This window comes from Panthera onca, chromosome B3 (genome assembly GCF_046562875.1).
Source record: "Panthera onca isolate mPanOnc1 chromosome B3, mPanOnc1 haplotype 2, whole genome shotgun sequence".
Taxonomy (NCBI): domain Eukaryota; kingdom Metazoa; phylum Chordata; class Mammalia; order Carnivora; family Felidae; genus Panthera; species Panthera onca.
Window position 1 is genome coordinate 106,170,500 of NC_138344.1, and position 27,183 is coordinate 106,197,682.

The 27,183-nt window shown below is 35.1% G+C and overlaps 1 protein-coding gene and 1 long non-coding RNA gene across 8 annotated transcripts in view; one reads left to right on the forward strand and one right to left on the reverse strand.

Moving 5' to 3' along the window:
• LRRC9 (leucine rich repeat containing 9) overlaps positions 1-27,183 on the forward strand; it is a 110,766-nt gene that overhangs the window by 38,364 nt on the left and 45,219 nt on the right. For 5 of the 7 annotated variants that reach the window (XR_009606295.3, XM_060619950.3, XM_060619949.3 and 2 more), the window contains 6 exons: positions 4,228-4,357; positions 6,313-6,435; positions 8,126-8,241; positions 11,898-12,110; positions 18,893-19,012; positions 26,887-27,078. Coding sequence is in view for 6 of the 7 variants with exons in the window: in XM_060619950.3 (XP_060475933.3) it covers positions 4,228-4,357; positions 6,313-6,435; positions 8,126-8,241; positions 11,898-12,110; positions 18,893-19,012; positions 26,887-27,078 (894 nt within the window). In the remaining variant the exon portion in view is untranslated. The remainder of the gene's footprint in view (positions 1-4,227; positions 4,358-6,312; positions 6,436-8,125; positions 8,242-11,897; positions 12,111-18,892; positions 19,013-26,886; positions 27,079-27,183) is intronic. The other 2 variants (XM_060619952.3, XM_060619954.3) reach the window with 2 other exon arrangements.
• Positions 1-27,183, reverse strand: part of LOC132669934 (uncharacterized) — a 72,067-nt gene that overhangs the window by 2,586 nt on the left and 42,298 nt on the right. The window lies entirely within an intron of this gene.

A 27,183-nucleotide genomic window follows, 5' to 3' on the forward strand; every position in this document is an offset into this window, starting at 1 on the left:
CTCAGGGTCGTGAGTTCAAGCCCCACATGGGGTGTAGAGTTCACTTAAATAACACTTAAAAAAAGGAGAACTTTAAATTATTTACTTAAGGAACACTTTAGCAAGCTTAACATATATGCTGCTGAAGCGAGCACCCCTTCAGCAAATTTAAAACATATAAACTTACATTTCATTCATCTATCTTTTTACATAGGGCCAAAGCCTCTGAGTATGAGGTTGAAACTCCTGATAATCTTTCTTACATCAGACCATAACCATATTACATATTAGTTTCAGTTTCTTTAAAGTTGAGCATGAACTTGAGTGCAAGAATCAATCTAGTTTTAGTTTGTATGCTCCCCCTTGCCACCACCAAACTTTTATATTTGCCCCATTTACACATGCTGTAGCAGAAGCTTTTAATGATTAGTCTCTACAGAATCTTACCAACACTTTCCACTTATTTTTCACAGAAACAGCTCTCATCCTTGTTCATGTTTCATTGTTTTATTTCATGTGTATAATTTCAATAACAAATACAACTGGTATAAAACATTTAGGAACAAAATTAACCAACTTTTTGTAAGCGTACAACACAGCTGGGGAGAACAGAAATACATCAGTTTTTTTTTAATTTTTATTATTGAAGTATAGTTGACATACAGTGTTATAGTAGTTTCTGGTGTACAACATAGTGATTCGACAATTCTATACATTACTCAGTGCTCACTAGAATAAGTGTAGTCACCATCTGTCACCATATAATGTTACTAACAGTATCACTGACTATATTCCCTATGCTAGTATTTTTTACAGTACCCTCTTATCCTTGAATTGTCACCATACTGTGGGATTTAGAAAGGATGGAAATTACTGCTTAATCCTGTGAGTCGGTTAGCGGAAGCTGGTTAAGTGGCAATCAGTGGCAGTTGAGAATTTTATTGTAGCACATTTGTTATACTAAAATACAATTGAGAGGAGTTAAGATGACACAGAAGTAAGCTGTAACCTCAAACACAGCTGTATTGAGGTTAGGTCACTTGAACACCCAGGAAATCGATCTATGGAGTGGCAGAAGGATCTCCACGGCAATCATGGTGTGCATCTCTCTACAAGACCTTGAGGACAGGGACTTTCTTTAGAGATTCCTAGTGGAAATCTGATTAATGAATGATGGATAGTTGAATAGATGGATGATAGTTGAATAGACAATCGTACCTGTTTCTATACCTTCATATGCTTTCTCCTCTTAAAAAGACTTTCTTTTAAGATTTCTGATTGGAATGATGTCTAATCTTTAAAGCCTAGCATTGATCCCTCACCTCTACAAAGATGGTTCTTAAAAACATTTCGTTTAAAAAAGGAGATCTTATTTGACACATCTTGTGATGGTTTGTATTTTTTTAATGTTTAATGTTTATTTATTTATGTTGAGAGAGAGTACACAAGCATGAGCAGGGTAGAGGCAGAGGAAGAGGGAGAGGCAAATCCCAAGGAGGCTCCATGCTCAGCGTGGAGCCTGACACAGAACTGGATCTCATTGGATCATGTGACATCATGACCTGAGCCAAAATCAAGAATTGGACACTTAATTGATTGAGCCACGCAGGCACCCTGTGATGGTTTGTATTTTTAATTACTGGGTACAGTTTCCATCTTCCCCCCTCTTTCTTCTTTTCTTTTTTCCTTTTTTTTTTTTTACATTTTCTGATTCTTTTTGTTGTTGTTATCTATTTATTTTTTAAATCATTTTATTTTTTAATCGTAAGTATACTCTTTAATCCCCATTCACTATTTCCCCCATCCTCCCACCTACCTTCCCTCTGATAACTATCAATTTGTTCTCTATAGTTAAGAGTCTGTTTCTTGGTTTCTCTCTTTCTCTTTTTCCTTTGCTTGTTTATTTTGTTTCTTAAATTCCACGTATGAGTGAAATCATATGGTATTTGTCTTCCTCTGACTTATTTCACTTAGCATTATACTCTCTAGATCCATCCATATCACAAGTGGCACAATTTTATTATCTTTTACAAATGAATTATATTCCACTGTGCATATGTACCACATCTTTATCCATTCATCTATCGGGGGACAATTAGGCTGCTTCCATAGTTTGGCTATTGTAAATAATGCTGCATAAACTTGGGGGTTCAAGAATAATTTTGAATTAGTGTTTTTATTTTGTGTGTGCAAATATCCAGTAGTATGATTACTGGACTGTAGGGTAGTTCTTTTTTTAACATTTTGAGGAACCTCCATATTGTTTTCCACAGTGGCTGCATCAGAGTGCATTCCCACCAACAGTACAAGAGGGTTCCTTTTTCTCCACACCCTTGCCAACACTTGTTTCTTGTATTGTTGATTTTAGCCTTTCTGACAAGTGAGGGGTGATATCTCATTGTAGTTTTCATTTGCATTTCCCTGATGATGAGTGATGTTGAACATCATTTTATGTGTCTGTTGGCCATTTGTATCTCTTCTCTGGAGAAATGTCTGTTCATGCCTTCTGCCCATTTTTTAATTGGGCTATTTGTTTTTTGGGTATTGAGTTTTATAAATACTTTATATATTCTAGATACTAACCCTTTATTGGGTAAAGCATTTGCAAATATATTCTCTCATTTAGTAGGTCGCCTTTTTGTTCTGTTGATTGTTTCCTTCGCTGTGCAGAAACTTTCTATTTTGATGTAGTCCTGACAGTTTATTTTTGCTTTTATTTCCCTTGCCTTAGGAGACATATCTAGAAAAATGTTGCTATAGCCAATGTCAGAGAGATTGCTGCCTGTGCTGTCTTCACCATCTTCCCTCTCTCACTTGAGGACCAAGACCAGGCTATAGCTGCACAATGCCACGTACACAGCTTGTATCTAATGAATAGTTAGTGATGTTCATGGGAAATCTGATAAGGTTATATTTACTGGGATGTGAAATTTATGGTAACATGAGCAACATTTTAGTATTTATATTTTAAAAACTTCTTTGGGGGGGCGCCTGGGTGGCTCAGTCAGTTGAGCATTCAACTTCGGCTCAGGTCATATCTCACAGACATGAGTCTGAGCCCTGCATCGGGTTCTGTGCTGACAGCTCAGCCTGTCCCTCTTGTTCTCTGCCCCTCCCCCACTCACACTCTGTCTCTCTCTCTCTCTCTCTCTCTCTCTCTCTCTCAAAAATAAATAAACATTAAAAAAATTTTAAAACCTCTTTGGGTAACAGCTTTTAGTAAGAAAAAGTAAATAAGCAATTCAGCATTTATAGAAAACATATTTTTTAGATAATTTGGGTACTAATATTAAACTTGTAATAATTTCAAAACTCTGAGATAGTGACAAGGAGAAGCAGACCTGAGTTCAAATTATGACTTTGCTAATTTCTACTTCTGTCCTTGGATAGATTATATAATCTCTCTTAGCTCTAGGTTTTCTACTACTAAAAATAGAGATTTTATTTGTTCTTCAGAGCTGTCATAGCAAGTGATATGAATTTTAGAGTATTACTGTATTTCTTTTTTGTTGTTGTTGTTTATTTCTTTTGAGAGAGACAGTGAAAGCATGAGTGGGGAGGGGCAGAGAGAGAGGAGGGAGTGAGACTCCCAAGCAGGCTCTGCACTGTCAGCGCAAAGCCTGGTCCAGGGCTCAAACTCAGGAACTATGAGATCATGACCTGAGCTGAAGTTGGACACTTAACCAACTGAGCCACCCAGGCACCCCTGTATTACTGTATTTCTGATAAAACATTTTTAAGAAATAAATCCAGTCCCAACGCAAACTAAAATTTCCATGCATTAGCACAATGAGATGTATCTGGAAAGCCACGTAGATTATTAAACCAAGAACTCTATTTATACCAAATCTTTATCCATGTATCTATATTTACCTATATCTCACATATAAGTAAGAACCTACAGGGTTTTCTTTTTTGGAATTTACATGATTACTAGTGGAGTATCATTGAAAATGTGTAAGACTATAGCTCCTGCACCGCACAGTGTTGTCAGTCCTGACTCTGGCTGCTTTTACAGGAACGAATACTGTGTATCACTTTTCATAAACCTATTTGCATGTAAATTTAAAGCATATTATATAAATGGCCTTACAGAATGAAGTTGCACCTGAAAGTTATCTACTGCTTTTCAATGAATCTTTTTTTTTTTTTGCCCAGACACATAAACATAAACTAATAAGCCATCTGTATTGAAGCTGAAGTACTGTCAGTTTTATAAAAATACTCAGCTTTGTTTTTTCTTTGCAGCTGCCTCTCAGAAAAGAAGCTGTTATTCTCGCTAACAGCCTAAGTATGTGTGAGGGTCCCAGAATTGAATTTCTACAGCAAAAGTACAAAGATGAGAAGAACTCTCCTGAGCATGAGCTCTTCAGGCATGGTAATACAAATATATGGTATTTCTGAACTTTTTAGTTTTAAGCCTTTGTTAATTATTTTCATAACATTTTTAATACTTGGCTTTATCAATCAGGAAGATTTTCCAGAAACTATTTTATTTAGTATTTACCAGTATAGTGAAATACGACTTTCTGATCTGTAACTTTACAATTTATGAACAAATACTTACTGATTATTGTGTCAACATTAATAGAATGGGACTCATTTGTTGCTCACATTTAATCCAATTTATATGAAACAGGCTGCTTTTGTTCATTCGAGGGCCAAGCCAAGCCTAGGGTCCTCCTACTGCACCACCATCTTAGTTCCTTGCTGTCTACTTTTGTTCATTAACTTGTGTCCTAAAAATAAACTCAGTATATATGCATGCCTCTCTCTCTCTCTCTCTCTCTCTCTCTCTCTCTCTCTCTCTCTCTCACACACACACACACACACACACACACACACCACCCCAAATTCATAGGAAAGAGAAAAGAGAACTTGGCACAATTATGCAGTAGTCATCATGCCAAGCACTTGGGAAGGCAGGACTTAATCATTTTCATAGATACAAGAAAACCTGGTTGCAAATCTAAAACTGGCTAAAGACAAACTGTAGTGTACAGATTTCTTTATAAATTGCCTCATAGAAGATAAAATTTTGGTACTTTATTCACAATGATCAGTACTTTATTTGCATCTTGAATATACAGATAGATAAAAGCATATGAGCCAATTTGCAGGACACTTCTGGGAGAGGTCCCCTTGTAACCACACACTGGGGAAAAGTCCAGCTCATTAGGTCCTCTTGCCTCACCCTTCCACTGTTCATGCTTCAGTTCCACCAGTATTATGGAATGTTTACTATGTGTTAGGCACTTGGTAGTAGTATGGATATAGTCTTTACAAACCAGACACAGTTGCTCCTTTATGGTACTGACAAATATTAATAAGCACACAAATAAATGTAAAATTAAAATTTTCATAACATAACAATTTCATAACAAAGAGGAAATGTTAGTGCATATTACCAAAGAATATATAATACGGAGAATTGACCTGGTCAGGAAGTAAGGGACACCTATTCTTTGGTCTCCACTATACACCTACTGAAGACTGGGCAGTCAGAAATTTGGTTAAATTAAGTCTATAAGAGTGATATTCTAGGTTCCAGACTAGAGCTCTGCTAGGATTATTCATGACAAACTACATGTGTCTTGCAGCCTTTCATTCAGTTAATGATAATCAGAAAATTAAGCAGATAATTGAATATAGAAAGAACTCCTTATTAAAAAAAAAAAACATTTGCTTCTTTTTTCTCATGCTCTTCCATTCCCATCTTAAGAAACACCTCATCATGTTTTTCTAGATCCTTCTGAAATGTTTCCCAAAACAGTTAGGTTCTTTCAACTCGCATTCTGTAACTCATATAGTGTAAAAAAAGTCATCTAAATGTTTTGTCTAGTGATTACAAGTTACATTATAGGATTCAGTGACTCCTAGACATCCTTAGGATTGAGAGAATCCAAAGGTTTCTTAGAAATCTAAAGGGAAAAGAAATGTTTATCCATTTAGTAGACATGTATTGAGTGCCTCCCATGATCTAAGTGATGTGCTAGGTGCTGATGATTCAGAGATGAATTTTTACCCAGTTAATAACAACAACAAAAAGTTTCTTACTTCAAATCACTTGATAAAAAACATTGCTAACTTATTTTCTTTCCTTATTCCTTTTCTGTAAAGCTTTGCTTTAATCACAGGAATCCTCTTTTATAATTATTTCATTTGTTCAACAAATATTTACCGAGTTTCTGTTTTGCTATACAATGACAAACAAGGTAGCAAGGATCTCTGCCCTTACAGAACACATAGTCAAGTCTGGGACTAATAAGGAAGGTGATATGGGAAAATTACTAAAATGAATTACTGTTAAAATGATGTTTTATTCATATTTAGGCATCCTCCTCATTACAAAGGTTTTCCTTGGCCAGAGTGTTCAGGCTCGTGAACAGGACTCCATCAATCAAGCTAACTATCCAATGGTTAATTCAGTGTTTGCTCCTCGAAAATATTTACTAAGTATGTCTGCCGTAAAGAGAAATGTGCTTTAATTTTTCTGAATACAAAATGCTTGTATTTAATACAGATGTATAGAGCTTAATCTCTACTTAATAAAGTTTGTAAACTTTTCTAAAAAAAATCTAGTGCTGGCTACTAATGAACTATTTTTCTGTTCCCTGCTTCAATGACATTTATATATGTGTGTGTATAGATTTTTAATTTTGTGAACATTTATTTTTTGAGAGAGAGAGAGACCATGAGCAGAGGAGAGAGTCAGAGGGAGGGGGGACAGAGAGAATCTTAAGCAGACTCCATGCTTAGCATGGAGACTGACACAGGGCTGGACCCTGGGATCATGACCTGAGCTGAAGTCAACAGTCGGGTGCTTAACCAACTGAGCCACCTAGTCACCCTTGTAAACTTTTATATTTACACATTCATGCATACTGTTATATGAAATTTCATGTATTTTATACATATACTATGTATGTATTTCATACATCATATGAATATTATATACATATATGTGATATAATACATATATATTACATATATATTATATATTTTATGTATAGTCTATGTATTTCATGTATATTATATGTATTTCAAAAGATAAACCCATCCTTTTTTTTTTGAGAGAGAGAGAGCAAGCCCGAGCAGGGAAGAGGAAGAGGGGGGCGGGGAGAAGAATCTTAAGCAGGCTCCACACACAGTGTGGAGCCCAATGTGGGGCTCAATCCCATGACCCTGGGATCATGATCTGAACCGAAATCAAGAGTCAGAGACTTAACCAACTGAGCCACCCAGGCACCCCAAACCCACCCACTTTTAACAACAAAGGTTTTTGAGTAATACATTTGTCAAAAGTATATTTGAATAGAAAAATGACAAAGTATGAAAAGGAAAAGGACATGATGAAAAAAATTAAACCCTACTAGTCTATGTAGTGAAAAGGTGACTAGTAATTTCTAGAATTAAGAAACTGTCGCTTTACTCAAAGTCTACTAATTTAAATGTTAATCACATCTAAAATTACTTTAGTAGCAAGGTCTAGACTGCTATTTCACCAACTAGGCACCATAGCCTAGACGAGTAAACACATAAAATCAACCATCACAATCCACCCCCTGTCTATGTGGCACTCATACACACCTTCCTATGCCATACTAAATAGTCAAATAAATAAACTAAGAGGCAAAATGGGTGAGGATGGTCAAAAGTTAAAAACTTCCAGTTTTGAGATTTAAAAAAGTCTTAGGGATTGTAATGTACAGCATGACTGTAGTTAGCAATACTGTACTGGATATTTGAAAGTTGCCAAAAGAGTAAATCTTAAAAGTTCTCAGCACAAGAAAAAAATTGTAACTATCCTTGGTGATGGATGTTAACTATAATTATTGTGATAATTATTTTTCCATGTACACATGTATCAAATTATGTTGTAATCCTAAAGCAAATACAATGTTATATGTAAACTATATCTCAACTTTAAGAACTTAAAAATTAAAGGGTAAAAAAAAACCTGCAGAAAGAAAATTAAACTGTCTAGGAGGGGTGGAAAAATAGGAAAAAAAAAAACCAGTCTCAATAACGTAATAGTTGGAACTTACTGAATTTATTGTTTATTAATCTGTGTAATAATGAAAAAAGTATATTATGTTTCATTTTGAAGAGTGTTTTTCTTGTTTTGTTATTGATTTTACTCTAGATTCTATCATGGGACAGAGAAACTGTGATTGCAGCATTCGGCAGTGCAAGTGGTTTGTCTTTGATCATGATCTTGTTTTGCCAGAATACATCGTTGAATTTGAGTATATTACAATGGTATGGATGTATTTTTAAAACTGGAATTCCTTAAGTAAGAAAAGAACAGAAATAGTAATTAACAGAAGTCTAATAATGTAGTGTCAAGTTTATACTATATATTTATACGTAAACAGACATACAGTGGTTATTCTGTGAAGGGTTCATTTTCAAAAGAAATCATTATGACACCTAAACATTTTTATATGCAAATATGTTACATGAGTAATATATGGCCGTAGTCTCACCGAAAAAGCTTCAAACTATATTGAAGGATATATAATAAACATAAAATCTGATTTCACCTCACCTGCAGCACCACTCCCTTTCATGAAGAAATCCACTATTAACAACTTCATGGGTTTGCTTTCACTGTTTTTTCTATGCATTTACATATATAACAGCATGTAACATTTTACATAGTAGAATCAAGATCTAAGTATATTGTGATTTCTTTTTGCCTTTAATCATGTTTTGGACATATTTCCACTTCAGTACATATAGGTCTATACTTTATTCTTTTGGTGACTGCATTCTATCCAGTAATATCTAATTTATTTGACTATTCTCTTGTTCATGAAACATATAGGTTGTTTCCAGTTTTATTACTGTTTAAAAAGTATTTCAGTGAATATCATTATATATTCATCCTTATATAAATATGGAAGTTTCTCTGTAGAATAGATTGATACAATTGGATAGTCAAAGGATATACACATTTTAAATTCTGATACATTTTGCCAGTATTCTCCACAAAGCCTTGGCCATTTTACAAATTTCCAACAGTATGTGACAGAGCTTGTTTCTTTGCATGCTTACCAAAACAAGATATTATCAATCTTTTACTTTTCCACTCTGTGGGCAAGAAAAGGATATTTGATTCTTTAATAGGCTATGGATTATTTATAGTTTTATAAATCACTTGTTATATCCTTGGACTTTTCTTCTTTTAAAATGTTTTTAATGTTTATTTTATTTTTGAGAGAGAGAGAGAGAGAGAGAGAGTGCAGGGGAAGGGCAGAGAAAGAGGGAGACACAGAATCTGAAGCAGGCTCCGGGTTCTGAGCTGTCAGCACCCAGCCCAATGCGGTGCTTGAACTCACGAACCACGAGATCATGACCTGAGGCAAAGTCAGTCAGTTTACCAACTGAGCCACCCAGGCACCCCATCTTTTGACTATTTTCTATTGGACTCTATTTTTTTATATTGATTGGAAAAATCCTTATATGCATCCTGGATATTAATCCTTTATCTTATATACACGTTGCGAATATTTTATGTCACTTGTCTTTTAAATCTATTTGTAGCAAAACCTTATTTGTCATTATTAATTTGCAATTTCCTGGTTAATTTTTAAGAGGTCAGATCGCTCCAAATTTCCTGATATGGATTCTGGGTTTTATGTCTCATTACAGAAGGCTTATATAAATATCTTCTTTATTTTCTTCCAATAACTATATAGGTTGTTCTACAACTTTAAGTTTTTTTAAGTACATCTGGAAATTATTTTATGTCATGTGAGGGAGGAAGATCAAATAATTTTTCCTTAAAAATGGATAGCTACTTGACCAAGCATCATCTTTTTGTTCTATTTTGAAGTGCCATCTTTATTGTTAAAATTATTTTCATATATAAGGGGTTTATTTATAGATCCTTCTATTCCATTGATCTCTTTGTCTAATCTTGGACCCCTCCCACATTGTTTCGGTTATTACAACTTTGATGATATACTTTGATATGCGACAGGGTAAATTCCCTTTCCCTGCCCTCATTCATCTTTTAAAAATTTTTCTTGGCTATTCTTGAGCACTTTCTCTTCCAAAAAGAAGTTAGAATCAGCTTGTTAAGTTTTATTTTAAAATCCTATTTAGTAATATAAAAATAGGGAGGGGTACAAAACATAAGAGACTCTTAAATATGGAGAACAAACAGAGGGTTACGGGAGGGGTTGTGGGAGAGGGGATGGGTGAGGGGCATTAAGGAATCTACCCCTGAAATCATTGTTGCACTATATGCTAACTAACTTGGATGTAAATTTAAAATAAATAAATAAATACATACATACATACATACATACATACATACATAAACAAATAAATAAAATCCTATTTAGGATTTGATTGAGATTGTATTGAATTTAAACCTTAATTTGGGACAAACTGTTCTGCAGTATTGGACTTCTCATCCAGGAACATGATAAGTTATTCCATTTACTCAAGTCCTCCCTACAGTTTTCTTTATTCAGGTTTTAAGTGTAATTCCGGGCACTTAGGCACTTATATTTTTATGTTGCTATTATGAATGAGACTGTTTCAGTCAAGTATGCTTTCAGCAAAGACCCAGACAAATAGTAGAAACCCAAACAAACTGTTAACATAACTCAAATAACAGGAAGTCAAGAGGTGGGCAGTCCTGGCTGTTGAGACTGTTCAGTGACTGATGTCAGCAAAGACCTTAGCTCCATCATCCATCTGCTTGCCACTTCATTAGCTCTTTTGATCTGAAGACTCAGTTCTTTCTTCACTTCCGGGAAGTTTTCTTCTCTTAATTCCTCCATTATCTTCTCTCTTCCATTCTGTGTTCAGCCCTCTGGAACCTTGATTGGTTAAACACTGGACTTTCTGAGTTGATCCTCCATTTCTTTTAATTTTCTCTCTCTCATATTTTACATCTCCATTTAAAAATTCTATTATTCTGGAAGATTTCCTCAATATTAACCTCTGCTAATTTGATCATTGCTAATTTGATCTGCTGCCATATCCATTTGGTTTCTCAGAGCATTTAGTGAATACTTTCATTTCACTAATTATTTTTATTTTGACTCTAAAGTGTTACCATGTTCCTTTCTCTTTTTTTAAGTTTATTTATTTATTTTGAGACAGAGAAATAGAGACACAGCACAAGTGGAGGTGGGCCAGAAAGAGAGAGGGAAAGAGAGAATCCCAAGCAGGTTCCACGCTGTCAAGCACAGAGCCCAATGTGGGACTCGAACTCACAAACCATGAGATCATGACCCGAGCTGAAATCAAGAGTCAGACACTTAACCAACTGAGCCACCAGGCGCTCCACTCAATTCTTTTCGATAGCAGCCTGTTCTATTAGGGATGCTTTATTCCCCCAGATTTTAAAATAATTCTCTTATGGATCATTTTTTTTCTAGAGCCACTTCTGTTTATGTTTTTTATGCTCATTCATCCACAGTTTTTACCATAATTACTTAATCACCTGCTAATTACCTAGAGCATCCTACTGCTATTTTACTTGTTCACTCTGAACATCAAATTTCTCTGGATCTGTTCTTCAGAGTGGTTTATCTCCCACATATGTTTTGGCTACAGGTTACATTTCTGCTCCCATTTGTCTGTCAGTTTGGTCCCCTCTGATTTGTGTCTCACAATTCTTAGTCTTTTGTTGGCGCTCTCTCCACTGTTGAAAAATATTTAAAAATTATCTTTTGCCAGTTTTCAAGGACTTTTCAATGGGAGGGGATGAACATATTTGTTCTTAGCCCACAATTTTAATCTACTCTCACTGGTTTTCTAATGTGATTCTAATCATGATAGATATTATCATATAAACGAAAAAAACTTAATTAGTCTTTCTACATAGCCTATTTCTTATTCAAAGTGATAAATACAGCAACCAAATTTTCAATATTTTTAATAAATTTTTTTAGGTAAAGCCTCACTCTTTATTTTCTTCATTCAACAATGTTATTCTAGAAGAAAGCAAAAAAAATTCAGAAGGATCATTACTGTCTCAGGATTTGCAATTTGATGATGAAGTTATAAAAATGGATCCCAGGATCAAGCCCAGACCAAAACTTGTTAATTTGGATGATAAAACAATACTTTCCCTTGCCAAGACTAACATTTACAGTCATATTGTGGTGAGTATTATAAGGAATAAAATTTGGGGACAGAAACCTTGAATTTGGAATCATAATCTACCATAAGAAGTCTAAAGATACTAAAGCACCTATCTGGTGATGCCAGTCATCATGCTGTCAAAATTAAAAGGACCTTGACCTCTCCTTCTTTGTGGACTAGATCAGATCAGTGTTGTCTGGTAGTAATATAATATAAACCATATATGTAATTGAAAATTTTCTATTAGCCATGTTAAGAAAGTTTTCTTAATTAAAAGTAAGATTAATTTTAATAAATCCAATTTTTCTAAAATATTAACATTTCAATATGCAATCAATATGGAGAGTCATTCATCAGTTTCATACTAAGTCCTTGAAATCTGGAGTATATTTGCAGATGACAGCACTTGCAGCCCATCTCAAATCAGACGAGCCACATTAGTGCTCAAAAGCCACATGTCACTAGTAGCTACTGTACAGGACAGTACAAGCCTAGAGGGTACCCTTCTAGTTTACAAGGGATTTTATTACTGAAAAAAAAAAGCTTTCTTTAAATGACTAAGACAGTTAAGTTTCAAATCAGTTCCCAGGATTAGTCAACATAGAATATTAGAGATTTATCTTTACAAAATTAATTAACAATTTGAGTTACTATTGAAGTGACATACTTTATTTAATTAATTTATTTTTAGTTAACATATAGTGTAATATTAGTTTCAGGAGTAGAGTTCAGTGATTCATGACTTACAGGTAACACTGAGTTCTCATCATAACAAATGCCCTCCTTAATACCCATCATCCCTTTAGCCCATCCCCCCACTCACCTCCCTTCCAGCAACCCTGTTTTTTCTCAATAGTTAAGACTCTGTTTTATGGTTTGCCTCTCTCTCTTTTTCCCTGTATGTTCATCTGTTTTGTTAAGTTCCACATATGAGTGAAATCATGTTATTTGTCTTTCTCTGATTTATTTTGCTTAGCATAATACACTCTAGCTCCAACCACATCATTGCAAATGGCAAGATTTCATTCTTTTTGAGGGCTGAGTAATATTCCATTATATAGAAATATATAATAGAATATATAGATAGATAATGGAATATCTATATCTATAGATATTCTATTATCTATATATATCTAATCTAATATGTATATATAGATATATAATGGAATATATATATACCACCATATATAATGGAATTATGTATACACACACACACACACACACACACACTCACACCACTTCTTCTTTATCCATTCATCAGTCGGTGGACATTTGGGCTCTTTCCAAATTTGGCTATTGTTAATAATGCTACTGTAAACATCAAGATGTATATGTCCCTTCAAATCAATATTTTTTTATCCTTTGGGTAAATACCTAGTAGTGCAATTGCTGGCTTGTAGGGTAGTTCTATTTTTATCTTTTTGAGGAGCCTCCATACTGTTTTCCAGAGTGGCTGCACCAGTTTGCATTCTCACCAACAGTGTAAGAGGGTTCCCCTTTGTCCACATCCTTGCCGACATCTGTTGTTTCCTGAGTTGTTAATTTTAGCTGTTCTCATAAGTGTGAGATGATACCTCATTGTACTTTTGATTTGTATTTCCCTGATGATGGGTGATGTTGAGCATTTTTTCATGTGTCTGTTACTCATCTGGATGTCTTCTTTAGAAAAATGTCTATTCATGTCTTTTGCCCATTTCTTAACTGAATTGTTTTTGAGTGTTAAACTTTATAAATTCTTTATAGATTTTGGATACTTATGCTTTATCAGATATATCATTTGCAAATATCTTCTCCCATTCTAAAGGTTGCTTTTTTCATTCTGTTGATTATTTCCTTTGCTATGCAAAAGGTTTTTATCTTAATGAAGTCCCAATGTTCATTTTTGCTTTTGTTTTCTTGCCTCTGGAGACATGCCTAGTAAGAAGTTGCTACAGCCAATGTCAAAGAGGTTGATGCCTGTGTTCTCCTCTAGGATTTTCACATTTAGGTGTTTCATCCATTTTGAATTTATTTTTGTGTATGGTGTAAGAAAATGGTCTAGTTTCAGTTTTTTGCATGTTGCTGTCCAGTTTTCCCAACACCATTTGTTGAGACTATCTTTTTTCCATCAGATATTCTTTCCTGCTTTGTCGAAGATTAGTTGACCATATAGTTGTGCGTCCATTTCTGGGTTTTCTATTCTGTTCCATTGATCTATGTTGAAGCAACTTACTATACACAGAGGCAACTCTACTGAGATATGAAGTCTACCTCCACACCTTGACTTTCAGATCTGTCCATTTCAAATCTGCTACCATTCTATGCAAACTACCATTATCTCTGACCTAGACTATTGCCATAGCCTTCTAATACTCTGTCATTCAACATTGCACAACTCCAGGAAGTGCAATTCACATTATATTCTATTAATGTGTTCTTTGGGTGCCATTCATAACTGAACATAACTCAATATGGGGGTTAGAGGGTACCACCTAGAGCTGTACAATAGAGGCTTTGTCCTGCTTTCACTTTGAGCCCCCAATTTATTCTGCATGTTGAAGCTAGAGCAATCTTTTCAAGATACAAATTTGCTCATATCTTTGTTACCCCTTACCACTCTTCCTTGAAATCTTCAAATGATTTTCCATTGTTTTAAAAGTAAAACCAAAGTCCTTAATATGGCCTATAAGATTCTGAATGGCCTGGATCCTGGCCTACCTTTCCAGACTCTTTCAATATTACCCTCTCTTTAGTTCTCCATGCTCAGCCTCCTTTCTGTTTCTTAAATGCATTCTGCTTGCATCCAACACAGATCCTCTGCACTTTCTAGTCCTCTGCATGGAATGTTCTCCCCTGACCCTCTTCTCCTAGTTAATTCCCACACATCTTTTAGATCTATACTAAAGCAAAGTTTTCTCTTACCTCTGAGTCTGCATCAGATTCCTTTGTTATATGCTCTGTGTCCTTCCGAGACTGTAAATTCCACAGTGGCTGAGGCTGTGACTATTCTTCGATATGTATATCCCCAGCACCAGGGCAGCAATATAAGATGGTTCAGTGTGCATTGCACAAGAGGGCCAAATCCAAGGGGTACACTTCAAATCTATAGTAGTATATTTACTACAATTTTCTGACAACTGTTCATAGAATTTCTTGTGCTAACAAAATAAGAATATTGTGATAATTTTCTAAAAGCTGAAAATAGTGGTGTCTTGAGGAAAGGATGGATGCTGCTTCGGATCCTCTGTCCCCCACTCTCTCTGCCCCTTCCCTGCTGGTTCTCCCTCTCTATCTCAAAATAAATAAATAAACTTTAAAAAATAAAATAAAATAAAATAAGATAAAATAAAATAAAATAAAAACAATATCTTTACAGCAAATGGTTCTTACAAAGTGGGTTTGCTTGAACTGCAGAAGTAGCAAGCAAATTAATATCTGATACACTGAGAAGACAAGTATCTGATTGATACTTGAGAAGACAAGTTATTCTCACATGACATTATCTTTCTATGTGTGCCCTGAAAGCTGAGATACAGATAAATATTCAGAAATTATTTTTATCTTGAAAGTCAATTACATTGTTCCAATGTGACATTTCTAGATCACTTGTTTATGAAGACAATTTTTTTCAAGTGACTATATAAAACAAAAAGAGAATGAAAAAATGTTTAAAAAATTTTTAATGTTGCTTTATTTTATTTTTTATCTTAATGTTTATTTATTTTTGAGAGACAGAGAGAGACAGAACACTAGCAGGGGAGGGGCAGAGAGAGAGAGAGAGAGAGGGAGACACAGAATCCAAAGCAGGCTCTAGGCTCCAGCTGTCAGCACAGAGCCTGCCGTGGGGCTCAAACCTACAAACTGTGAGATCATGACCTAAGCCAAAGGCAGACATTTAACAGACTGAGTCACCCAGGAACCCCTATTTACTTTATTTTTGACTGAGAGAGACAGAGACAGAGACAGAGACAGAGAGTGAGTGAATAGTGCAGGGGCAGAGAGTTGCAGGGGAGAGAGAATCCCAAGCAGGCTCAGTGATGTCAGTGCAGTGCCCGATGCAGGGATCAATCCCATGAACCATGAGATCATGACCTGAGCTGAAATCAAGAGTCAGATGCTTAATTGACTGAGCCACTCAGGGGCCCCCAAAATATTTTTGAAAATAAGAAGTGTGGTCAATAGTTTTGAGTCTGCTTCTGAAAATATTTAGAAAACATCTTTTTTCAAGGGGTTGCTTTGGTCCAACTATGTTGTCACCATCCACCAAATCTTCAAGTCTAGGAGATTAAGTTTGACCTTAACCAGTTATTATTAGGGAGGAAGGAAAGCTTCATGACATGATGGCAGTACCACCATCTGCATCATAAATGTGCAGTATAGCGATTATAAGAACATTCTTTGAGTTGACGTGGAGAAATTATTGTTTCTGCCCTATAAGGTAAAGAGTTCATATTTGAGTAATAAATTTTTTATAATAAAGCTTTAGTAATGAAAAGCTTAAATGCATGAGTTTGATTGGATTGAGCTTCCACAACATACATTTCTATAGATTTAAAGGGATTAAATAAACGTTTAAAAAAAAAAACAGCAATAGTTTAAAAAAAAAAGGTAGGCCTTCTTTAATTATCTTTGGTTTGTAAGATAAAAAACAGTGAGGAGGAGAATAAGACTTCAGAATACCTGGCTTGCTTGTGACCTCCACCTGACTGCCTTAATTTGATCAATACCCATAACATAAGAATGGAAGAACCTCTCATCCTAAATTTGCATATACTGCCTAAAAGCCAGGAAAACCTTCTAGGGCTTCTAGTAAAAATAATGGCTACTACAACAAGAATGTTTAGACATCACACCCTTTATTCTCCTTCCTTTGTGCCATTACTATAAAAGAAACCAAGGGTACACACACACACACCTCTTATTTTCTTTTCAGTCTTCCCCTCTAGATTGAGTTTTTTAGGACACCTAAAAATAAATAAAATATATAGAAATAAAGGTGGGAGATGGGAGGGAATGAGTGAAATAGGTGAAGGGGATTAAGAGTACACTCATTGCGATGAGCACTGAGAAATGTATAAATTGGTGAATCCCTATCTTATACACCTGAAACTAATATAACACTGTATGCCAATTATACCTGAATAAAAAAGAATATAGTTATTAGTTGTATGTTTGGCTTGTATGTCTGGCTTTTGCACCGATTTATTCATCTAGCATTTACTGAGCATTTGCTATGTTTTAGGCAATGAGTTAAGCATTGGGGGTTCAAAATGAGTTATCTTCCCTATCTCAAGGACATCATTTTAGCAGAGGAGACAGATATGTATACAAATACAAATTTGCAAAGGCAAATTTTAATATTTTAGTATATCTTTAAGGAACAGGCCCTGTGTTTGTAAAGACCCTAACTTTGGCAATTTGTGGTTAGATTTAACTAAAGACAGACTGATGGTATGAATAGCCAGTGGATACTATTGTAGTAGTCCAAAGGACAATAATAGTCTGAACTAAAACACTTTTAGTAGTATTGGTATGGAATGGTTGGTTTGAGAAACATTTCTAGAATCAAATGCATGTGGAAAAGAGGAAAACGGGGTGGTCAACAATAACTGTTGGATAGATAGTCAAACTCTTAATCAGGATTGAAAAAATAGACTACCAGGCAGATATGTATGGAAAATGATGAATTCAGTTTGACATGTTAAGTGTAAGGTATCTGTAGATACCAAAATGTGACCTGTAGAATAAACTACTCTGCATAAATTGACCCTTCTTAACAATTTTAACTAAATTTTGACAACTATTTGACATGTAGATGTTTCTCCCTGCCAAGAATTTGGTTATATCCACGGTATAATAGGGCATAAGATGGTGGTGGTGAGTGAAGAGAGTTGGGAAGTAGATGCTTGATTTTATCATAATACCAATTTGTTGTGGATATTAAAACATTTTTAATTATATGAAAACATTTTTATATTAAATTATATTAAAACATTTTTCCTGTGCCACTGCTTATTCTGTAGACTATGCATAAACATAATCTTCACTTGATACCTCTCACGATGGTGTAGTGTAAAGACGGAAAAATATATAGACATCAGGGTATCCTCTAAATATTAAAAAAAAAACTGTAATAGCACTCATTTTTGTTTAGCCCGGGATCAAATGGACAGGAAAAGTCTACGCCAAATTCTGATATGGAAACACTTTCCTACCTCCTTCTTTGAGTGTCTGTCCTCCTACTTTAGCATCCTCAGCCTTTCTTCCTTAGTCCTGTGCCTTCATACAGTTTTGTCCAATCAAGGTGTATCCTTGCCATCTTCTCTCTTATGAGGTATCCTAGCCAATACCCAAAGTCTTTAGGGCCTATATCGTTCACTGGCTAGCATAAGAGATAGATGTGCCTTAATAAATGTCTTAACAATGTATTTAGCTATTTTCTAAAAAGACTTTTGAAGTCAGTTAAGTGTCTGACTCTTCTTGATTTCAGCTCAGGTCGTGATTTCATAGTCATGAGATTGAGCCCTGAGTTGGGCTCCGTGCTGGGCATGGAGCCTACTTAAGAGTCTCTCTCTCCCTCTCCCTCTACCCCTCCCCCCACTTGTGCACACATACACTCTTGCTCTCTTTCAAAAAAAATTTTTTTTAGACTCAAGTGGAAAATCAAATTAATCAAGAACAGGGCCCAGTGATGCTATTATAAAGTATACTTTTAAAATCATACATTAGATATATTTCTTATTGGCTCTCTCTCAATGTTAAAAAACTATGATATAGAATGTAATCTGTCTTATTTTTTTATTTATATTTCAATTTATTTCAGAGTCTGAATCTACATGGAAACAGCTTGAGTAAATTGAGAGATCTCTCCAAGTTAACAGGACTTCGAAAACTTAGTATCAGCTTTAATGAATTTACCTGTTTAGATGATGTATACCACTTGGTAAGAACTGTCCTTTTGAAACTATTTAAGTAAAATAAAATTATTAATTTAATAGATAAATTATTTTTGTAATTATGACCTCAAATATACCATATTCAGGATTATACAGCTCAAATTGGGAACAAACATACATACATTATGATATGTTACTTTGTCTAAAATAGGTCTTGGATTCAGATTCCATTTGGAAAACCAATTATACGCCTGTGGTCATATCTGATTTCTAGCTACTTGAAAATAAATTTATTAAAACTACCCCAGATTTGTTTTTAAAATGTCTTTTGGGAATTGTCATTTCCATTGTTTTCTCATTCTTATTTTTCTGCTCCTGAGTCCTTATTTCTTCATTCTCTAGTTTACTACTTCATATTGAAGGCTGTCAATTCTTCCCATTTGTTCATTGTTCATGTTGTTATTTCTCTTTTCCTTCTGCCTTGTTCTTTCTACCTGAATGTCACCCGCACGGACTTTGTTGAACTTGTGTTCGCCCTCTCACAGATAATAGGACAAATACAGTAATGCACATGTACCCATAGCTAAGCATCTTATCTGGCTTTTGTTTTCTTTGTTATGTATCATATAACAAAAATAATTACGTATGTGGCTCCAGAACTCCAACCCAGCATCCCCTGTTTCCATGGGTCCCAGGTCACTGACATACCGTTTCAGAATATATCATCATCCTCAGCTCTTCATTCCCTACCTGCTGCTTTCAACCATATCAAAGCCCTTGCGTTGCTGCCTCTCCCACTCTGGTCGGAACTGTTACTTTGCTAACTGACCTTAAGTTTTAGTATTAAGCCCCCTTCCTTGTTTCTTTTGGCAAGCCGAGGTCCTTTTTAATAGAATCCCTGATAGTTTGGGTTCGATATACAGCTAAGTAAAGAAGACAGTTTGGGGTGCTTGCGTGGCTCAGTCGGTTAAGCATCCGACTTAGGCTCAGGTCATGGTCTCGGGGCTCTTGAGTTTGAGCCCCGCATCGGACTCTGTGCTGACGGCTTGAAGCCTGGAGGCTGCTTCAGATTCTGTCTCCCTGTCTCTCTGCCCCTCCCCACCTCACGTTTCCTCTCTGTCTCTCTCTCTCAAAAATAAACATTAAGAAAAAAAGAAAGTAGTTTAACAGAAGTCCCAAGACTGTATGTAAATGGTTGGCATGTTTTATTTAACTTTTTTTCTGATGATTTGCCAATGGTTCCAGAGGTTATGACAGCCATAATTATTTTGCTTAGGCACAAAATTTGATGAGTAAACTCTTAAGTCATGCAAGGCACTTAGATAGTGAGTGAGCTTAGCCAGCTTCTCAGCATGTATTTTGTAGTACAGTTTTGTTGTTCTCCTTAGACGGAAAATTTTCTTTCAACATCATAGCTTCACAGCCTAATTATTAGATTAATATTACTGTGGACATTTTACAGGTAAGAGAACTGGACAAATATGCCTAAGTGGTGTTTTCAAATTTTAAGATTAGCAAAGGTAGATAGATAGATCTAGACAGATCAGATACATCAAGTATCTGATATATAACTATGTCTTGAAAAATGACTACAGGAATGTTAGGGGTGATCAGAGGGAGGAAATAATCTGTGTGTATTTTTTTCACCTTTTTATTGTAAAATAAAACAGATACAGGGGTGCGTGGGTGGCTTGGTTGGTTAAGCATCCGACTCTTGATTTCAGCTCAGGTCATGATCTCATGGTTCATGGGTTTGAGCCCTGCATCGGGCTCCATGCTGACAGTGTGGAGTATGCTTGGGATTGTTTTTCTCCCTCTCTCTCTGTCTCTCCTCCACATACCTGCTCTCTCTCTCTCTCTCAAAATAAATAATAATTTAAAAAAACAGATACAGAAAACTACGTACTTCAAGCACATGGCTTAGTAAATTATTATAAGGTGAATGTGCTTGTAACTAGCGCCCAGGTCAAGGAATAGAACTTTGTAAACTACAACATAAGCCCCTTCTATATATGCCCCATCCCTTCAAGAAATCATTATCTTGACCTCTCCAGTAATCCTCTCCCTGCATTTTCCCCCATAGTTTCATCACCCAAATGTGCATCCCTACCTAGTACAATAGTTTGGTTTTGCCATTCTAAAAATCATTTAAGTCTCTTTTAATTTATAGGTTTCTCTTATAATTCCTTCTTTCCCCTTTCACTCCCCATAGTTTATCTGTAGAAATGCTTTGACCTTCCAATCCCAAGAGTGTCCCACAATTTGGACCCTGCTGATTTGCTTATGATATAATCCTACACAGCCCCCACCCTCAGTATTTTCTGCAATTTGGCAACTAAATCCAGAAATTGGATTAGACTCAGGTTCCATTCCTCTGGTAAGACTGTAAGAATCAGATCGTGTGTGGTTGACTCACTTTTCTCATGCTGGTAGCATTATTAATGTCTATATCCATTAACTCATCAGCGATTACAAAATGGCAATATTTTTCTATCATTTCTTTTTCATTTATTAGTTAGACTATTTTTACGTAAAGACATTTCCCCTTTTCTGTGATTTGGTTACCCAGTGGTACCACTCATGTAGAAAATGCAGAATAGGTGTTTATTTGCCTTTATTTACCAATTTTGAAGATAACGAATGGTTCTTTGTGATCTCCCAAAGACAAGCAATTCCTTTTTTGTTTTAATATCATTAGGAATGCAGGGTCTTAAACACATTTGATGAGAGTCCATCCATTCAATTATTATCATGATTGAAGCTCAAATTTTATCATCTTAACCAATGGAATCATCTTAAAGTTAGCTTCTTTTACCATGACCATAGTGGTCTCTGATAGCTTCTTTGCCACCTGGCATAAAAGATGTTCCATGTCCATTTTCTGTATTTTCTTTTGTAGACATGGGATCAGCCATTTCTTCAAGGAGCCCTAGTTTCTTTTAGAGAAAAGTGGTATTTCAGGACCACAGTCTGGGTTGGTCATTGTTTCTAGGTCTTTCCATTGGACAGAACTTATTATGGGGAAGGTGTGTGTGTGTGTGTGTGTGTGTGTGTGTGTGTGTGTGTGTGACTATATATGTATGTATAACTAAAACTAACCTCATGTATTTATATTGGTATTTCCAATTCAGATTCAATACTGAAAATCTTTTAGCTTAACCTCTTCTCTGTTACTTACATCAATATCTTTCTTTCTCTCACACCAATCAATAATCCTCAGTTTCAAGGGTACAAATTGATAGCAGTGGACTATTTAATAACTGCTCATTGTTTTATCCCTTATTACACACACAACAGTCTCAGAATAACAGCCCTGATACTCTCATCAATATGATTACTGGAAAGATTTTTTTATTTTGTATATGTTCTTTCCATTATTCATTTTAAAAATGAATCAAAATGATCATTCTGTATATACTTTGTCAGAACATGTAGCCTTGCACTTTGTACACTCTCCCTTTTAGTTGTTTGGTAACTGTATATGTAATTCTTGTCACTAGTCCTTAGGTTGGTATCTCTCTAAACATTTTGATGGTCTGAAAAATATTCTATTATAGATTCCTCAGGAAGGGCTTATGGGGACAATATCCCTTCCACTACTGCATGTAGATAATAGTTTTTCTATATCCTCTACACGTGCAAGGCAGTTTTGCTACATATAAAATCCTTGGCTCACAATTTATTTCCTTGGGCATCTTAAATGTTACTTGTTTCTTCTGACATAAACTGTTACTGTAGAAAAGTCTGATGACAGTGTACAATTTTTCCCTCATAAGTCACATGCTTTTTTCTTCTGGATGGCCAAAGAACTTTTTAAGTGTTTTTTTTTTTTTTTTTTTTTTTTTTTAAGTTTAGTAATTTTACTAGAATATGTCTTGGTATTGGTCGCTGGGCCAGTATTTCGGCTTCACAGTATGCTCTTCCAAAATACAGATTAAAATCATTTTTTCTTTCCTTTTTTTAAATTGAAAGTTTTAAGCCTCTTTTTTTGCTTCCTTGCTTCAGTTTTCTTCTTCTTCAGGGATGCACATTATCCACATGTTGAATCTTTACCTATCTTCACTATTTGTCACTTTCTCTTGTGTCCTTTTTATTTCTTAATTTAAAATTTTAAGTCGATTCGATTTTACAATTTTTTTTTTACCTTCTGTTTCTCTTAAAGCATTACCTATTGTTTTACTTGCTTTTGTGTTTGACTATTTGTTCTGAAATGTTTTTCTTTTATTTCAAATTATTTTATGGGCTCTTTCACCTTACTACTGAGTTTTTCTAATCCATATTTATATTGTTATTTTTTATCTTGTATCATTCTTAACATCTTTTTGCTTGTTTTAAAATAGTAAGTTAATAGTCATGATAAGTTCTGAGCATATCTTTCTGGTGTTCTTTTATTGCCAACAGCAATGTCTCTCTCTCCTTTCTGCACCCCCACCCCTCTCCCTCTCCTTCCTGCTCTCCTAACTTTGGGATTTTATCTCAATACTTTTCTGCTGCTCATTTTTTAATGAAATTATTTTTTCTTAACTTCTAAAACGAAGTGGAGTTAGGGAAAGCTTTCCTACCTTCACAGATCTCCCTCCTCTGTTGTTTATTTTTGCTTTAAAAAAAAATTATAGCGCTTACTTTCTGACATTTCCCGACTCTACTCTCTTCCTCCACTTTGCTCTGAACTTTATCGTTTATTTGTGTTTTTTGTCTTTATCCTGTTTAATTTTTGAGTTTCTTCTTTGAGAAGGATTTTGTTCTAGAAGGGGGCCTTCTAGGGGAGTTTTAAGATCCATAAGTGCTGGACTGCCCCAGCTGCTTCAGACCTTTCTCCTGTGGGTCCCATGCATGCACTCAGTAATGAAGAAGGCAGAACTTCTCCCAGTTGTACTCAGGTTGGCTCCCATACTTTCCAGTAAACATTGGCAGCCTTTTGGGGTCTGTCTTGTTCTCAGGTCCATCAGATGCTGCCTGATGGTTCCTGCTTCCTCTCATATAGGCATGGATACCCCGTAGGGCTTGTGGTTGTTGTTGGTTTATCCCCACGGCTTCTTTGGGGTCTTATTGGGCTACCTTGTCATGTAACTTTGTTATAAACATTGTCCATGGAATTTGGGTTTATTTATTTATTCTGTTTTTGTGTGGGGATTCAGAGAGATTGAAAACTTATGCTGCCTCCACCTCTTTATTCTCCAGTAATGAGTTTTGTATGTGTGTTTAATATGAATTATGTTTATCTTGGCATTACAAAAGGTTATGATCTAGTTTAATCACTCACCTTCATTCTTTGAATTATTTTAATTTTTTTTAATGTTTATTTATTCTTGAGAGAGGCAAAGCATAAGTGGGGGAGGGGCAGAGAGAGGGAGACACAGAATCCAAAACAGGCTCCAGTCTCTAAGCTCTCAGCACAGGGCCCAACGCGGGGCTCGAACTCACATACTGCAAGATCATGACCTGAGCCGAAGTCAGACGCTCAACTGACTGAGCCACCCAGGCACCCCTCACATTCATTCTTCTGTCTTCTAGGTTTTTTTTAATTTACCTTGGAGATATCTCATTTTCACTCTAATTTTCCTTAAGCATGTCTCTAACATAGAGAGTTTCCATACCTGCCTTGCATGCTACAAGTTGCTTCTACTAGGTTGCAGAAAATAAATATATTATTCTTAAGTGTTCATCATCCTGGCCTTGCCTTGTAAATGAAAATACCCAACCTAACACTGTTTATATAATGGAAGACTTGGCTTCGTTAATGATGAAAACATATATATACTCTATGGTTTTTATAGCGTTTTTAAAAGTCTAAACAAGACATCCATACAATAAATTAAAAAGTCCTAGGCTGCATGTTTGTCATTCGCTCACCTGAACTATCAGGAAAAGAGTATCTGAAAGAAAACAATAAGAACAGATTTGTTTCTCTGAAAATAGCTCCACCATAGAGTAGGCCGGGGAAAGACAATTATATATATATATATACAAGACACACACACACACACACACACACATATATAGACAAATATAGACAAATATAGACATATATATATATATATATATATATATATATATATATATATATAAATGGCTCTTTGCAATCTTAATCTGGATTATGTGCCTAATTTTTTATTGAAATAATACTTCTGTCTTATCTCTTCCAATGAAAAACTTATTGTTAAAGTGTTCTTGATGTCTAGAGAGAGCTAATTTATATTTACAGAATGAACCATTATCCCTAAGAATAGTTAAAGGAGGTGTTGTGGGTTTTAATCTTTGTAAATTGGCTGTGCTATACTGTGATTTAAGGATTTAAACTGAAGCACAAGAACTATTAAGACCAAAAACTCTGCCACAGAACTGAAAATACTTAATATCTGTTTTATATCTTGGGATTACAAAAATGAAGATCCTATCCCCCTTTTCAAGGAAAGAAGACAGTTATTTTTTTATGATGCATGGTTCCCAAATGCTAGTCTGCATGTAAGTGCCAGAATTTGGGACAAGTTTTTACCACTTTATGATGAAAACTGGGAAAAGACAGGCCATGTAGTAAACCTTTATAAAGCCAAAAAGACTGTTCTAAGTCTAAGGACTTTATGTCCTTAAGGAAATCAAGTTCATTTTTAATCCATAGTAATATTACTTTTTATTTTTAAAAATATGTTGCAAAATATCTTCTTAAAGTTCTTAATCTCTTCTTTGTTCTAAGTCTGAATTAGTATACACCTTAAAAGAAAATTTTATTTGCAACAAATAGAAGTAACAAATTGAAGTCTTAAAGACTTCTTACAAATAACTAGATGAATATCTGAATAGATAAATGGCTAAAGACAAGACACAAGAAACAAAAACAAAATTTAAAAATGGCTCATACAAAACACATGGAAAGATGTTCAACTTCACCGGTCATAAGCAATGTAAATTAAAATAAGGCAGATGAATTGGTGGGTATTTAAGAAAATGAACATTCTCATATTCTACTGTTGGAAGAAAAAATTGGTACAAACATCCTTGAATATTATTTGGCAGTATTTATCAAAAATTTTAACAATATAGAAATCCAAACTAAGAATCACATTTTTAAAAATCTCTTCTGAAAAAACATGAGAGTCTCAGTTAAAGTCTCATGATCATGGATGTTTGTGGTAGTGTTGTCAACAATTAGAAGCCACATAAATGTTCGTAGTATAATGTTTAAAATAATCCTAATTATTCACTTATTGGAATATTATACAATCAGTACAGTATTGGAATATTATCCAAAACCATTTTAAAGAATATTTAATGATGCATGAATGTGAAAGGGATACAAATTTCTATGTAATACAATGTTTTGTATAAGACTATGTGTGCCTATAATTGAAACAATGTTTTCAGTGGCTCTTTTTTTTCTTTTTAAGCTTATTTATTTATTTTGAGAGAGAGAGAGAGAGAGAGAGAGAGAGAGCAAGGGAGGGGCAGAGAAAGAGGGAGCAAGAGAGAGTCCCAAGCAGTCTCCACACCGAGGGTGGAGCTGATGCGAGGCTCAAATTCACAAACTGTGAGATCATGACCTGAGCTGAAATTTCTACCTCTGAAGGTGAATCTTTTTTAACCAGGCCATGGGTTCAATGGTATAAACCAGCAGCCCAGAAAGTAAAAGTGAAATTCCTTGTTTTGGGGGGATAAATTATCTTGTCAGTTACTCTTCAGTTTCTTTCCTAGGAAAACAAATGCCTGCCTCTCTACCTTAGAAGGGTGAAGTGAGAATTGAGGGCTAAAAATAAAAGACCTGTAGCTCTTTGGGAGAATACATATGTTGATACCATAATGCAATGTATCTACTGTGTAGGTTTTCTGTAAGAATTACCAAAAGCATGGAAATACTTAGTGAATCATAGAGACAAGAACTCTGTAAATAGAAACTGTGCACCACTTCTATTTGTATGTGTTGCAGTATAACCTTGAATATTTGGATGCAAGCCATAACCATGTGATAACGCTGGAGGGATTCAGAGGTCTGATGAAACTCAAGCACCTAGACTTGAGCTGGAATCAACTGAAAAAGTCTGGTGATGAAATAAATATGTTATGCAAACACACCGCAAGCCTTCTTAGTCTTGATATTAGGCATAATCCATGGCAAAAGGTACGCAGGAGATGTATTTATAAAAAAGCAAAGAATCATTTTTATTTCTAAGCCATTTTCTTGGTACTATTCAGCGGTAGCCAGAAATGGGAAAACTATCTTTGT